The 14,351-nt window shown below is 43.9% G+C and overlaps 1 protein-coding gene across 1 annotated transcript; it reads left to right on the top strand.

Moving 5' to 3' along the window:
* Positions 1-1,315: 1,315 nt before the first annotated feature.
* On the top strand, positions 1,316-3,762 carry ier5l (immediate early response 5-like). Its single transcript, XM_058056900.2, has one exon. It carries the CDS (start codon positions 1,417-1,419, stop codon positions 2,233-2,235), a length of 819 nt encoding a protein of 272 aa, XP_057912883.2. The 5' UTR covers positions 1,316-1,416; the 3' UTR covers positions 2,236-3,762.
* Positions 3,763-14,351: the final 10,589 nt, after the last annotated feature.

A 14,351-nucleotide genomic window follows, 5' to 3' on the forward strand; every position in this document is an offset into this window, starting at 1 on the left:
GCACGCTTGGCGATGTATCCATGACACATTAACAAATATAATTACAATAATTACTTATTTTAACAATAAAAATAAAAGTACATTGGAACTGTATTTATATATTTTTACATATATTACATATGAATGTAAATTTGATTATGTCTTGCATCTGGCCGAGGAATGTTTCAGTGTCCCCCAGGTGGATTGGTAGCCGGACACCCAGGAGTCGGGGGTTTTGGGCTGAGACCGCTGCCCCCAGCGACTCGACCCCCGATAAGCCAAAGAAAATGGAAGGATGGAATATTTGATATTTGCTTTTGTTTCTTTGTAAATGTTCCCCTCATAATATTATCATTTTATTATTATTCCCATAATATTATAACTTGTCCCCCAACCTGATTTTCCAAAAATTCCAACATTATTTTGTTTTGTTTCTCATAATATTACAGCACTGTGAAAACAGGTTTTTTTTCTTTATTATTACAACTCTGGGATACTAAAATGACATTATTGTTCCTCATAATATTACCACTTTATTCTGGTAAAATGTATTTTCTTGTAATATTTTGACTTTATTTTTGGGAAATTGATTTTTTTTTCCAATTTCTGCTTCGTTGTGTCTTTTAAAATGTCAATGTTATTCTCATAATGTTACTTTTTACTTAAATATTTTTTACTACTTTAAAAAAAATATTTTTAATGAATTGTTATTATTTTCAATTGAATATTTAAACTTTATTGTACAACATGATGACATTTTATCTAAATATTATGGTATTATTCAAATAAAAATACGATTTTTTCTTCATATTTTGATTTAATTCTTCCAAATTTGCAAATGTTTTTTTTAAAGGTTTATTTAGTTTTATTTAAAATGGGCCCCGGGCCACACTTTGGTCACCCCTGCATGCAGCGACCAGAGACACATTGTGTTGTATTAAAAGTCATATAACGCGGATTAGCCTGTAGCTATTGAAGCTAAATGTGTTTTAAAATGACACAGCGTGAAGGTGTGTTGTGTTGTGTTGTGTTGTGTTACTTATAGCAACACGTCTACCCGGAAGAGCCGGTTAGCACATCCAGCAACGAGGAAGTGTTTGTTTCTTGGAACTTTCAGTTATGGCGCTGAAATGAGGACATTCCTGTTCGACGGCCTGCCTGGAATTTGAATAGCGCCGAGGAACCGCCGGAAGCTGATTGGTGGAGAAGGACGCGGTGGCGAAGCGAGGTCCTGTCAATCAAGGCATTCCTCCGCACATGATTGGTTTCCTCGGCGGGGGCGGGACACGCGGCTGCTTTTATATAGTGTGGCTTCACAGCATCTGCAGATGATTGCTAGCCGGGGCTCAGAGGCGGAGCGTTGCGTCCGATGTTCCTCCACAGAGCTGACTTCTCCTCCATCTTCAAGCTAAAAGTCACCGAGGGAAAGTCACGATAATGATCAACACAGCGGAATGCGCCGTGGACGCGCAAAGCTTGATCTCCATCTCCCTCATGAAGATCCACAACTCCAGGACGCAGCGAGGAGGCATCAAGCTGCACAAGAACCTGCTGGTCTCCTACGTGCTGAGGAACGCCAGACAGCTTTACATCAAGGAGAAGTACGCGGAGATCTACAGGATGCAGCAGTACGAGGAGGTGATGACGGTGTGCAACGAGATCCAGGAGCTGGACCCGCTGGACATGGACGAAGCCGACAACGAGGAGCAGACGCGGGAGGCTTGCTGCGGCGAAGACGCGGCGCAGCACGGACGGGCGGCGGGCGCTCTCTCCGGTAAAGAACCGGAGCCCTCCTACTACAGAAGCTGCTGCATGGACGTCTCCGTTGCGCCGCACGGCGACCAGATCCCCGCCGACAACTGCAACCAAACCACCGTGCTGGACCTGGACACGCATGTGGTGACGACAGTGGAGAACGGATACCTCCACCAGGACTGCCGCTGCTGCGACGCGCCCCAGACCGGCCAGGGCGCGCAGTCGCCGGGAAAGAAGCGGAAGGTTGACGCCGGTGCTTGTGGACTGTGCGAGGCGGAGGAAGCTTCCGAGTTCTCCGCCTCACGCAAACGGCCCAAACGCGACGAGTACTCCTACTGCAACCCGGACTACACGGACACCTCCAACATCTCCAACCTGATCTCCATCTTCGGCTCGGGGTTTTCGGGACTGCTGAGCAGGCAGGCGGACTTGGAGCAGATCTGCAGCAAACAAGCGCTGGCCAGCCTGGGAGCATGGACCCGGGCCATCGTGGCCTTTTGAAGCAAAACAAACACCAATAACATGCTTCGCCCTTGTGGGCGAAACTGGCGACGGTAGGAGGTCCACGATGGGTCCCTCGTGCTTCTACGGGGTGGTCTTACTTGGGTCTGACGTGGTCTGGTCACAACACACAAATGCAGGGTGCTTCTTCAGATGTTCTGTAGGTGGAGACATTTGAAAAGATGAGTGAAGCTCCCCGAACGTTGGGGAACTTCACAGGAACCCTAGTGGGTCGTGAAGAACATCTTCACACGTCTTGGTGACCAGCGAAGCTGGTTCGGTTCATTCAACAGTCCGGTCACTCATTCAAATGGTCCAAATGGAACAGTGAGTCGTGTTATTGTTCAACATGTGGTACAGCTGGGGTGTCCAAAGTGCGGCTCGGGGGCTAGGCTTGGTCGCCATGTATTCCAAAACTACAATTACAAAAAAAAGCTTATCTAAGTGAGGAGAAAAGTCGGAAAAAAATATATTTTTATTTTATTTGAATTTGGTTGTTTTAAATATTTTTTAAATGACATTTTGGGTTCATATTTTGTTAGTTTTCAATTTATTTAATGTGTTTTTGTTGAATATTTCTTTTTTTAATTAAAGTTTGATTTAATTGTTTTTAGTATTTGGCTTTTTGTAATTAAATTTTTATTAATTTTTTGCTTGTTTTGGTTTTGTAGCCATTATTTTTTCTTAATTTATTTTTTTAGTTTATTAACCTGATTTGATTTCTAAAAATGTATTTTCAGTTTTCGATTGGTCTATAAAAAGTAGTTGAATATCATGAAAAAAAATATTTTTTTGCTGCTGATGACAAAGCAAATAATTTTTTCTTTCAGAATAAACCGCAGGATGCTAAAAGGGAACCCTGAGCCCCACAAACGGCCCCGGGGCCATACTTTGGACACCCCAGCCATACAAGACGAGAGTTTATTTTTACGTAAAGACGATGAAATGTAAAGGTGTGAGAGTGGTTGCATATACACAGTATATATATATTTACAGTATACATATACAGTATATATGTGTACATGTGCGTCACTTCCGTTGCCTTAAACACACACACACACACACACACTGCTAGAAATAGCAAGTTGGTACACAACGTGACTGAATGTCTTGTGTTCTTTGTCCCTGATGTCCTTGAAGCGGACGTTGCGAGCAGTTGAAATGCTGGCATTGAAAAGGCAACAATCAAATCCTTCAAAGTTATGTGAAGACTTCCATCTTTGTTCACCATGTTTTCTACAACTCAAGGTCATGGTTCCGATCCGTCTTTACTGTTTTGTACAAGAATCCCAGAAGTCCTTTTGTTTTAAAAAGGCAAAGTCATAATTCAGCCATAAGATGACCAACATCCATGCATTAGCTTTATCAGTAATGTGTGTGTGTGCCAAAATAAAGAGAGTGTGTTACCATTCTCCACATATTTTGTTGATATTCTGGTATTTTTCTGCTTTTAAAAAATATGTATATTGCCGGGTAAAACTGTTATTAAACTATTTGTAAAAAACCAAAAAGTATCTTAATAAAAAAATGACAATTTTAATCACATCTGTGATTATAAGAGCTTTTCCTCCTTTTCGTCTTCTATTTTAATAAAATATTTATTATATGTACATATATATTAATATAAATACATATATAATTCAATGAATACATTAACATTTATATATTATTTATTCATACACTGCACATATTAGCAGCAAATATATAAATAAATGAGACTTTATGTCCAGACTTTAGGGATAGTACATTGTTGGTTTAATAGAAAGTTTGTTTTGTTGAAAGGGAATAATTTTTTCCATGTCCAATCCAACGTGATTTGATAAATGACTTCTGACCTTTTCCAGCAAATTGCACGGTCTTCTGCAAAAGCTGACAAACAGCGTGTTGTTTTCTTCAGCTCACATTTCTCCATACTCGCGTCACATGATGAGCATAAAAGCCCAGGGGAAAAAAGTTCATAGAGAAAAATAGAATAATGCATTTCATATTCTTCACATTTTTATCTCTGTAATAAACACATTTAATTGATGAACATACATGAATTATTGATGTTATTTACTTAAGACACCTGTGACTTAGATCATTACATTGAAGTAACTTTCAATTTACTACATTGTATTCTTCCTCTTTTTTTGCCACAAATATTGTATACAGAGATTTTTCACGCCAACTAAGTAAAACATTTCATGATTTTTGGTTCCACATGCACTCAAGTGCTCCTTCCTGCCATCTTTCTCCGGCTTGAAAAAGTCTTGTTATCTCTGCAATGTGCCACTTGGTGGTGTTCTTTAAAATCAATGAATGCTGACACCACCACGGATGCACAAGACAAACTCACCCTTCTACCGGGTGGGGGTGGACGCACTGATGTAGTGGAACAGACATGCATTATACACACAAAAAACCCCAGTTGCATTTAATAAATAGTTAATTAATGTATTGAAAAATAATACATTAAATAATACTTAAATATAATAATAAATAAAATAATACTAAAAAATAATAAAAAAATAATAATTAAAGTAAAACAAAAAACAGTATTAAATAAAATCATATCACAAATAAATACATAGAAAATATGTTAAAAAATTAAAAAACATAAATTTACCACTTCTAATAATTATTATAATGATTATTAGTATAATGAATAATTGTTACATATGATTGGACTTAAATTAAACCAAACTGCAATTAATTAATTTAAATATATAATATAATAATAATTCGCCCGAAGACAGCTGGGATAGGCTCCAGCATCCCCCGCGACCCTCGTGAGGATAAGCGGTAGAAAATGAATGAATTAATGAATATATATAATGGGCGGCACGGCGGACCAGTGGTTAGCGTGCAGACCTCACAGCTAAGAGACCAGGGTCGAATTCCACCCTCGGCCATCTCTGTGTGGAGTTTGCATGTTCTCCCCGTGCATGCGTGGGTTTTCTCCGGGTACTCCGGTTTCCTCCCACATTCCAAAAACATGCTAGGTTAATTAGCGACTCCAAATTGTCCATAGGTATGAATGTGAGTGTGAATGGTTGTTTGTCTATATGTGCCCTGTGATTGGTGTACCCCGCCTCTCGCCCAAAGACAGCTGGGATAGGCTCCAGCAACCCCCCCTCGTGAGAAAAAGTGGTAGAAAATGAATGAATGAATATATGAGTGTCCAAGTGATCCGAGGAGCTATGTTGTCTGGGGCTATATGCCCCTGGTAGGGTCTCCCAAGGCAAACAGGTCCGACGTGACGGTACAGGCCAAGAGTGATTCAGAAGACCCTTATGAATAAAAACAAGAGGAGCAACCGTACCTCCCCGGATGTGGGATACCGGGGCCTCACACTGGAGTCAGGCCCGGGGGAGGGGCTCGCAGGCAAGCGCCTGGTGGTTGGGCTTCACCCGTGGGGCCCAGCCCGAAGAAGTCACACGGGATCTCCGCCTTGTAGACCCACCACCTACGGGGGCAAGCAAAAGGGTCCGGTGCATTGTGTGTTGGGTGGCGGTCAAGCCTGCCTGGGCGACCTGGTCTTCGGCAGCCAAATCTGGCTCTTGGGACATGGAATGTCACTTCTCTTGGTGGGGAAAGAACCTGAACTTGTGCGAGAGGTTGAGATATTCCGACTAGACATAGTCGGACTCACCTCGACCCACAGTTTGGGTTCCGGAACCAAACTCCTCCATAGGGGCTGGACCTTGTTCTACTCTGGAGTTGCTACAGGGGAGAGGCGGCAAGCTGGTGTGGGCTTATGAATAGTCCCCCGGCTTGGTGTCTCTGTGTTGGAGTCAGCCCCGGTGAACGAGAGGGTAATTTCCCTACGCCTTCAGGCTGGGGTAAGGGTCCTGACTGTCATTTGTGCGTACGCGCCAAACAGCAGTTCGGAGTAGCTGGCCTTCTTGGAGTCCATCAGGGGGGTGCTGGAGAGCACCCCAGCTGGTGACTCCGTTGTTCTACTGGGAGACTTCAACGCCCATGTGGGCGTTCCACACTGTTCCACACTGTTCCCGTTCCACACTGTTTACAGTGGGGACAGGGGCCTGCTGACCTCGACTGGGGATGTAGTCGGACCGTGGAAGGAATACTTTGAGGACCTTCTCAATCCCACTGACATTCCTTCCATAGAGGAAGAGAGTCTGAGGACACATACGTGGACAGTGCCATCACCGTGGCTTAGGTATCTGGGGTGGTCAAAACGCTCCTCAGTGGCAAAGCTCCGGGGGTGGACGAGTTCCGCCCAGAATTCCTCAAGGCTCTGGATGTTGAGGGACTGTCTTGGCTGTCCGGGGTGGTGGTCCCCCTTTTCAAGAAGGGTGACCGGAGGGTGTGTTCCAACTATAGGGGGATCACACTCCTCAGCCTCCCTGGGAAAGTCTATTCCAGGGTGCTGGAGAGAAGGGACTGTTCGTCGAACCTTTGTTACAAGAGGTCCAATGCGGTTTTCGTCCTGGTCATGGAACACTGGACCAGCTCTACACCCTCATGAGGGTGCTTGAGGGTGCATGGGAATTTGCCCAACCAGTCTACATGTGTTTTGTGGATCTGGAAAAGGCATTCGACCGTGTCCCTCGTGGCGTCCTTTGGGGGGTGCTCCGGGAGTGCGGGATTGGTGGCGCGCGACTACGTGCTATCCGGTACTTGTACAAACGGGGCAGGAGTCTGGTTCGCATTGCCAGTAGTAAGTCGAGCCTGTTTCCGGTAAACGTTGGCCTCCGCCAAGGCTGCCCTTTGTCACCGATTCTGTTCACAATTTTCATGGACAGAATTTCTAGGCGCAGCCAAGGTGTTGAGGGAGTCCGGTTCGGGGGCCTTAGAATCTCATCTCTGCTATTTGCAGATGATGTGGTTCTTATGGCCTCTTTGGGCTGCGACCTTCAGCGTTTACTGGGATGGTTTGCATCTGAGGGTGAAGCGTCTGGGATGAGACTCAGTACCTCCAAATCAGAGGCCATGGTTCTCAGTCGGAAAAGGATGGAGTACTCCCTCTGGGTTGGGAATGACGTCCTGCCCCAGGTGGAGGAGTTTAAGTATCTCGGGGTCTTGTTGACAATTGAGGGAAGGTCTACAGCCTTGGCAGTAATGCGGTCGCTGTACCGGACCGTTGTGGTGAAAAGAGAGCTGAGGGTGAGGAGCTCAGCCATCCAGGAAGGGCTCAGAGTAGAGCCGCTTCTCCTTCACATAGAGAGGAGTCAGTTGATGTGGCTCGGGCATCTAGTCCGGATGCCTCCCGGATGCCTCCTTGGTGAGTTGTTCCGGGCATGCCCAGCCGGGAAAAGGCCCCAGGGCAGACCTAGGACACGCTGGAGGGATTATGTCTCACAGCTGGCCTGGGAACGCCTTGGTGTCCTCCCGGTGGAGTTGGAGGAGGTGGCCGGGGACCGGGAAGTCTGGGCTTCCCTACTAAGACTGCTGATAAGCGGACCCGGATAAGCGGAGGAAAATGGATGGATGGAATAATATATTAAAGTGAAGAAATTTAAGTTAACAAAAGATAGTATTTATTTGTATTATCCATATTCCATAAAACCACCCATCCGTTTTCTATGCCGCTTATCCTCACTAGGGTCTGCTGGAGCCTATCCCAGCTGTCTTCGGGCGAGAGGCGGGGTATACCCTGGACTGGTGGCCAGCCAATCACACTCACATTCATACCTATGGACAATTTGGAGTCGCTAATTAACCTAGCATGTTTTTGGAATGTGGGAGGAAACCGGAGTACCCGGAGAAAACCCACGCATGCACGAGGATAACATGCAAACTCCACACACACGCCATGTCCAAGTGGAGAATCGAACCCTGATCTTCCCGATCTTGTGACTGTGTGGCCAACATGCTAACTACTTTGCACCGTGCGGCTTTTTGCATGAATACAAAAGATATTTTCTCTTTTATAATTGTACACTATATGTATTTCGCCTATATGTCCAGACTTACGGTAGACTACAATTATAGTATATAACTTTAAATGACTTTGTGTCTTGAAATGTTTGGACTTTGTTTTTGTTTCACGCTGCACACACGCTCCTTACAACAGGAAAAGGAACACAACATGACAGCTTTCATTCCCTTTTTTGCAAAAAGACCATTTACTTTTCCCTTTCTTTTTCTTAAAAATGGGAACATTAGACAAGACGGACTTTTAGTGTGGCTAATATGATACATTTGTAATAAAAGGTAGTATTCTTTATTTAGCTATGTAGTTCAAATTTTTCATGTAACAGCCATAGTACAATCAACAATAATATGTGTAGACGTTTCAAGTACTTAAGCAATAGAGTACTAGTTTCATGCAAAAATGTATGACTTTAACAATCCTTCATTTGCATTTCATTTTTACGCCAAAGAACTAAAGTACAGGCGTAGTGACGCCTCGCCACACCACGGTTTAGTGCAGTGAACATCTGGGCGAACACCAGTGCTGTCTTGGAACCATGCCTTGCAGACCATTTCTGCCCAGTGTCTAAACACTGACCTTAAGTAAGGCAAGGGAGGCCGCTGCACTCTTGGGGTCACTTTGGTTGAAGGTTCAAAACTGTTTCACGTTTTGGCCATTTGTGGATGATGGCTCTCACTGTGGTTTGCTGGAGTCCCAAGCTTTAGAAATGGGACTTATACATTTTCCAGACTGACAGATCTCAATTAATCTCAGTTCAGTTACGTTTTAACAGGGGGCGTGGGGTCTTAGGTCTGCCCGGGTGTCTCCTCCTGGCTGAAAATGCCCAGAAAACCCCAGAAAAAGTGGCTTGGGTGATTCCAGCGACCCTACCTTGTATCTAAGATCTATGGTCTTTCAACCCCTTGCACCAGCTCAGGCTCCTTCCCCACCAGGAGATGATATTTCATGTCCCAGATTAGGCCACCAAAGACCAGACCACCTTGATGCTCGCCCTTGACTGCCACCCAACACACATTGTACCAACCCCTTATGTTTGCCTTCGCCATATATGGTGATGGCCCGATCACCAGAGTCCGTTCCCTGGGCCTCGCTCCAGGTTGAGGCCCCGATGTCCAACGGCCAGGCAAGGTCGAGTCTCTTCTTCCGGCTTTTTCCATAAGATCTTCCAAACCGCTCTTTGTCTGCCCCGTTGTCTCCTGTCCAGGCGAGGTGCAGTCCCAGACAACATAGTTCTTACTCAGGCACCCAAACCCATGCACCATCAGGTGGTGTAATTATTTCTGATATTACTATGAGTTTTATTTGTATTTATTATGATGTTTATTTTCCTGGTGTGATGACAAAAGGACAATACCAGGTGGCACGGTGACATGAGGACGTGGGTGAGGGGGCAGTGACGTGTGTTTTTGTGTGGGAGCTGCTGGGTGGGGGGAAGGCAACAGAATGGGGGGGGGCATGTGACGGAGAGGAGGGGATGCTTTGTTAGCAGAGGGGGGTTGGGGTGTGGGAGAAGAGGAGGGGGGGGGGGTTACAGAGCCCACATGCGACAGCAGAAGGAGTGTGTGTGTTGGGGGTGGGGGTCCAGACTGTAGGGAATAGGTGTGGGGTGGGGTGGCAGGGGCTGTGGTTCACAGGTCATCCAGGTTGGTGGAGGTCTTGGGGGGGTTGGGGTGTCAGGTAGGGTGGATTGTATGAACAGCACATAAACCTATATTGCTGCTTCCAATAAATCAAACATTCATAGACAAGACAGTTGATAGACAGACGTCTGCCAAGGCCGAACACAAATATGGCGGCGATAGAGTAGTTGTGGTTACAGCAGAAACAAAGCATGAATCAAGCAATACGAGGTCAGCAGCCATGCAAATCATCAAAAACTGTACAATACTGTACAAATATTCTTGGTTGATCACTTACACTGCAATGTACATTGTGTCATTAACCGGATGTTGCACCCAAAATAGTGACTGTACGGTGCTATAGTCGCCATCTTGACTACGTAACAGCATTACTGGGTCAAATAACTTTTTTGGGAGTTTTTGAGACACAGGAAATTAATTTGCGATGTACCGAACATAGTCAGATATGATCTCTTTAAGGAAACAATGGTTGCATTTTACTGTGGTTGGGGGGGTAGATGTTAAAAAAATGGTATTATTATGACTGTCATCATTTGATACCATAGAAGAAGCTACATTTATATTTAAACAATAAGCGGATCCAGGAAGTGACCATCGTTTTAATGGTAAAATAGGGCACATGCATGACAGATGAAGTCTTTTCTTCATTGCATATACTTTGCATATAAAAAACTAGGCCACACCCTCGTGTGAATAAATTAAGGGGAGGGGGAGCCTGTGTCTTTGCTGCATTTTGAAGGTGGAGTTCATTCATTCTAACACAAAAAACAAACCTTCATAAAATGCCCACAGCAGGCTGTTGGAATACATATTGTACATATAGAGTATGCGTGTGTGTGTGTGGGGGGGTTATTCTCCTAAAATATGAAGAAAAACCTTGATAATGCTTTGATTTACACTGTCATTTTTACATTGCGTTCTTCAGAGCATTGTTAGTTAGCACAAGAGTAACATACTTAAAACATTCATTTTGTACCGCTTATACTCACAAGGGTCGCAGGGGTGCTGGAGCCTATCCCAGCTGTCTTTACTCTGGACTGGTCGCCAGCCAATCACAGGGCACATATCGACAAACAACCATTCACACTCACATTCATACCTATGAACAATTTGGAGTCGCCAATTAACCTAGCATGTTTTTGGAATGTGGGAGGAAACCGGAGTACCCCGGCTGAGGGTGGAATCGAACTCCAATTTCCTTGTTGTGTGGCTTGCATGCTACCCACTCGATCGCCGTGCACCCCGGCAAAAAGATATAATGTAAAAATTAATCAAAATCTTCTTATTTTCATCCTAAATACTTTTGAGAAACATGCAAACTCCACACAGAGAGGGTGGAATTTAACTCGGTTCTCTTAGCTGTATGGCCTGTGCGGTAACCACTCTTCCGCCGTGTAGCCTCCACGAAAACATGATGTACAAAAATAGCTCCTAGGATCAGTAAAAAAAACAAAAATCAAAACAAAAATGTGTATCATGGACACTATGCCATATTTATAATTTTTGTAACATTATCATCATTTTCGTTATTTTGTCGAAAAAATGTTGAAAAAAAAATTTGACGAAAAAATTCCTCTGGCAAGCATTGTGAAGTGTCGTGTTTTCCTGTTGAAAAAGCCAGTCATCACCACACAGACAAGGGCCTTCAGTCATGAGGGATGCCCCCACTGCAACATCTCCACATAGCCGGCTGCCGTTTGACACCCCTGCACATCCTGAAACTCCATTGGAAGCCATCAGGACCGTCAATATTTGTCATTAGAGAATCAGGGACGGAGCTACCATTGGACAAACACTGGCTATTGCCTGGGGCTCCGAGATCTACAGGGGCCCCCAAGTGTCTCATAAAAAACGATTATTGATTTTTTTCTTAAATTCTAACGTACTTATGACTGTTTTAGTCTCAATTCATATGCTGAAAAGTGCCTCTCCCTTCTCATGAAATTAACTATTCATGTTACAGTGAATGTTCAGAAGATGAAAATGAAGCGAGCAAACTTTTGGCCTGGAGTTACCCCTGTAAAAAAAATAAAACAAAAAATAAAAATGAAAAAAAACTGCTGAAAGTGTCAACCTTTTTCAGTCCCAGCAGCACCACCTCTGTCAGGGTCAGCTGAGGAGAATGCATAGAGTCAAGCTTTTCTTAAAAGCCTTCTCTCATTGATGTTGTCTGATGGTTATTGGACAGCACCCAGAACCAGTAACAACCTTCATTTGGGCCCAGGTTGGTCCCCTGTCTTGACTGACGACCGATAATATCCTCTTACTGCAACCAACCTCAGCAGCACACTCACTAACAGACATACGTACATATACAGTGAAGAAAATAAGTATTTGAACACCCTGCTATTTTGCTATTTCTCCCACTTAGAAATCATGGAGGGGTCTGAAATTTTCATCGTAGGTGCATGTCCACTGTGAGAGAGATAAACTAAAAAGAAAAATCCAGAAATCACAATGCATGATTTTTTAACAATTTATTTGTGTGATACAGCTGCAAATAAGTATTTGAACACCTGTGTATCATCTAGAATTCTGACCCTGAAAGACCTGTTAGTCTGCCCATTAGAAGTCCACCTGCACTCCATGTATCATCCTGAATCAGATGCACCTGTTTGAGGTCGTTAGCTGCATAAAGACACCTGTCCACCCCATACAATCAGTAAGACTTTAACTTGTAACATGGCGAAGACCAAAGAGCTGTCCAAAGACACCAGAGACAAAATTGTACACCTCCACAAGGCTGGAAAGGGCTACGGAGCAATTACCAAGCAGCTTGGTGAAAAAAGGTCCACTGTTGGAGCTATCATTAGAAAATGGAAGAAGCTAAACATGACGGTCAATCTCAATCGGAGTGGAGCCCCATGCAAGATATCACCTCGTGGGGTCTCAATGATTCTAAGAAAGGTGAGGAATCAGCCCAGAACTACACGACAGGACTTGGTCAATGACCTGAAAAGAGCTGGGACCACCGTTTCCAAGGTTACTGTAGGTAATACACTAAGACGTCATGATGTGAAATCATGCATGGCACGAAAGGTTCCCCTGCTTAAACCAGCACATGTCAAGGCCCGTCTTAAGTTTGCATATGACCATTTGGATGATACAGAGGAGTCATGGGAGAAAGTTTTATGGTCAGATGAGACCAAAATAGAACTTTTTGGTCATAATTCCAATAAGCGTGTTTGGAGGAAGAAGAATGAAGAGTACAATCCGAAGAACACCATCCCTACTGTGAAGCATGGGGGTGGTAGCATCATGCTTTGGGGGTGTTTTTCTGCACATGGGACAGGACGAGTGCACTGCATTAAAGAGAGGATGACTGGGGCCGTGTATTGTGAGATTTTGGGGAACAACCTCCTTCCCTCTGTCAGAGCATTGAAGATGGGTCGTGGCTGGGTCTTCCAACACGACAACGACCCGAAGCACACAGCCAGGAAAACCAAGGAGTGGCTCCGTAAGAAGCATATCAAGGTTCTAGCATGGCCCAGCCAGTCTCCAGACCTGAACCCAATCGAAAATCTTTGGAGGGAGCTCAAACTCCGTGTTTCTCAGCGACAGCCCAGAAACCTGACTGATCTAGAGAAGATCTGTGTGGAGGAGTGGGCCAAGATCCCTCCTGCAGTGTGTGCAAACCTGGTGAAAAACTACAGGAAACGTTTGACCTCTGTAATAGCAAACAAAGGCTACTGTACCAAATATTAACATTCATTTTCTCAGGTGTTCAAATACTTATTAGCAGCTGTATCACACAAATAAATTGTTAAAAAATCATGCATTGTGATTTCTGGATTTTTCTTTTTAGTTTATCTCTCTCACAGTGGACATGCACCTACGATGAAAATTTCAGACCCCTCCATGATTTCTAAGTGGGAGAAATAGCAAAATAGCAGGGTGTTCAAATACTTATTTTCTTCACTGTACCTGTAAATAACAAAAATCCCACCAAAAGACACATATGTTAAATATTTGCAGAAATGTGAGTACACACTTGTGAGGTACTGTATATACGTACCGTAGCTATGTCTATGCTGTATGCAGAACGTACCCATTTTAGGTCAGTGTTGCTTCTCTCCGACACAAGTTTGAAGTTGTATTGTATTTCAGAAGTCTCGCACTCAAGTCTTTGTTTCAAGAGCAGACACGCCAGGACAGGTAAATGCAGCTAGCCCATTCCTTTCATTCTTCCAAACCAGACAAAGTAGCTCACACGTGTAGCGCCCCACAATACATACCAACTGGAAAAAGTTAGGTCTGATCAATGGTGGTTTAAATGGGCACATTATATGAGACGTATATGCTTGAAACAAGTATTATGTAGTGCAGGGGTGGGCAAATATTTTGACTCGTGGGCCACATTGAGTTAACAAAATTGCCCGGGGGGCCAGAACATGTATTTAACACACACATTTTCCTTGAATGATTTGTCTAATTGTAGCTGTATGTTCTCATGTGGCTTTTTTCAGGAGCACTTTAAACATCAAACTATGTCACTAAATTTTACATTTAAAAAAAAAATGACTAAATAAGACATGTTGCCAGTTTGTATGTTAAAAGTTGAAATACTGAAAAAGCAACTGGCGGGCCGGATT

The sequence above is a fragment of the Doryrhamphus excisus genome, linkage group LG19 (assembly GCF_037039965.1).
Source record: "Doryrhamphus excisus strain RoL-2023G ecotype Guam linkage group LG19, RoL_Dexc_Guam_v1.1, whole genome shotgun sequence".
NCBI lineage: Eukaryota > Metazoa > Chordata > Actinopteri > Syngnathiformes > Syngnathidae > Doryrhamphus > Doryrhamphus excisus.

Coding starts and splice junctions, on each gene's coding strand:
- ier5l (XM_058056900.2), top strand. CDS start 1,417: ATGATCAACACAGCGGAATGCGCCGTGGACGCGCAAAGCTTGATCTCC.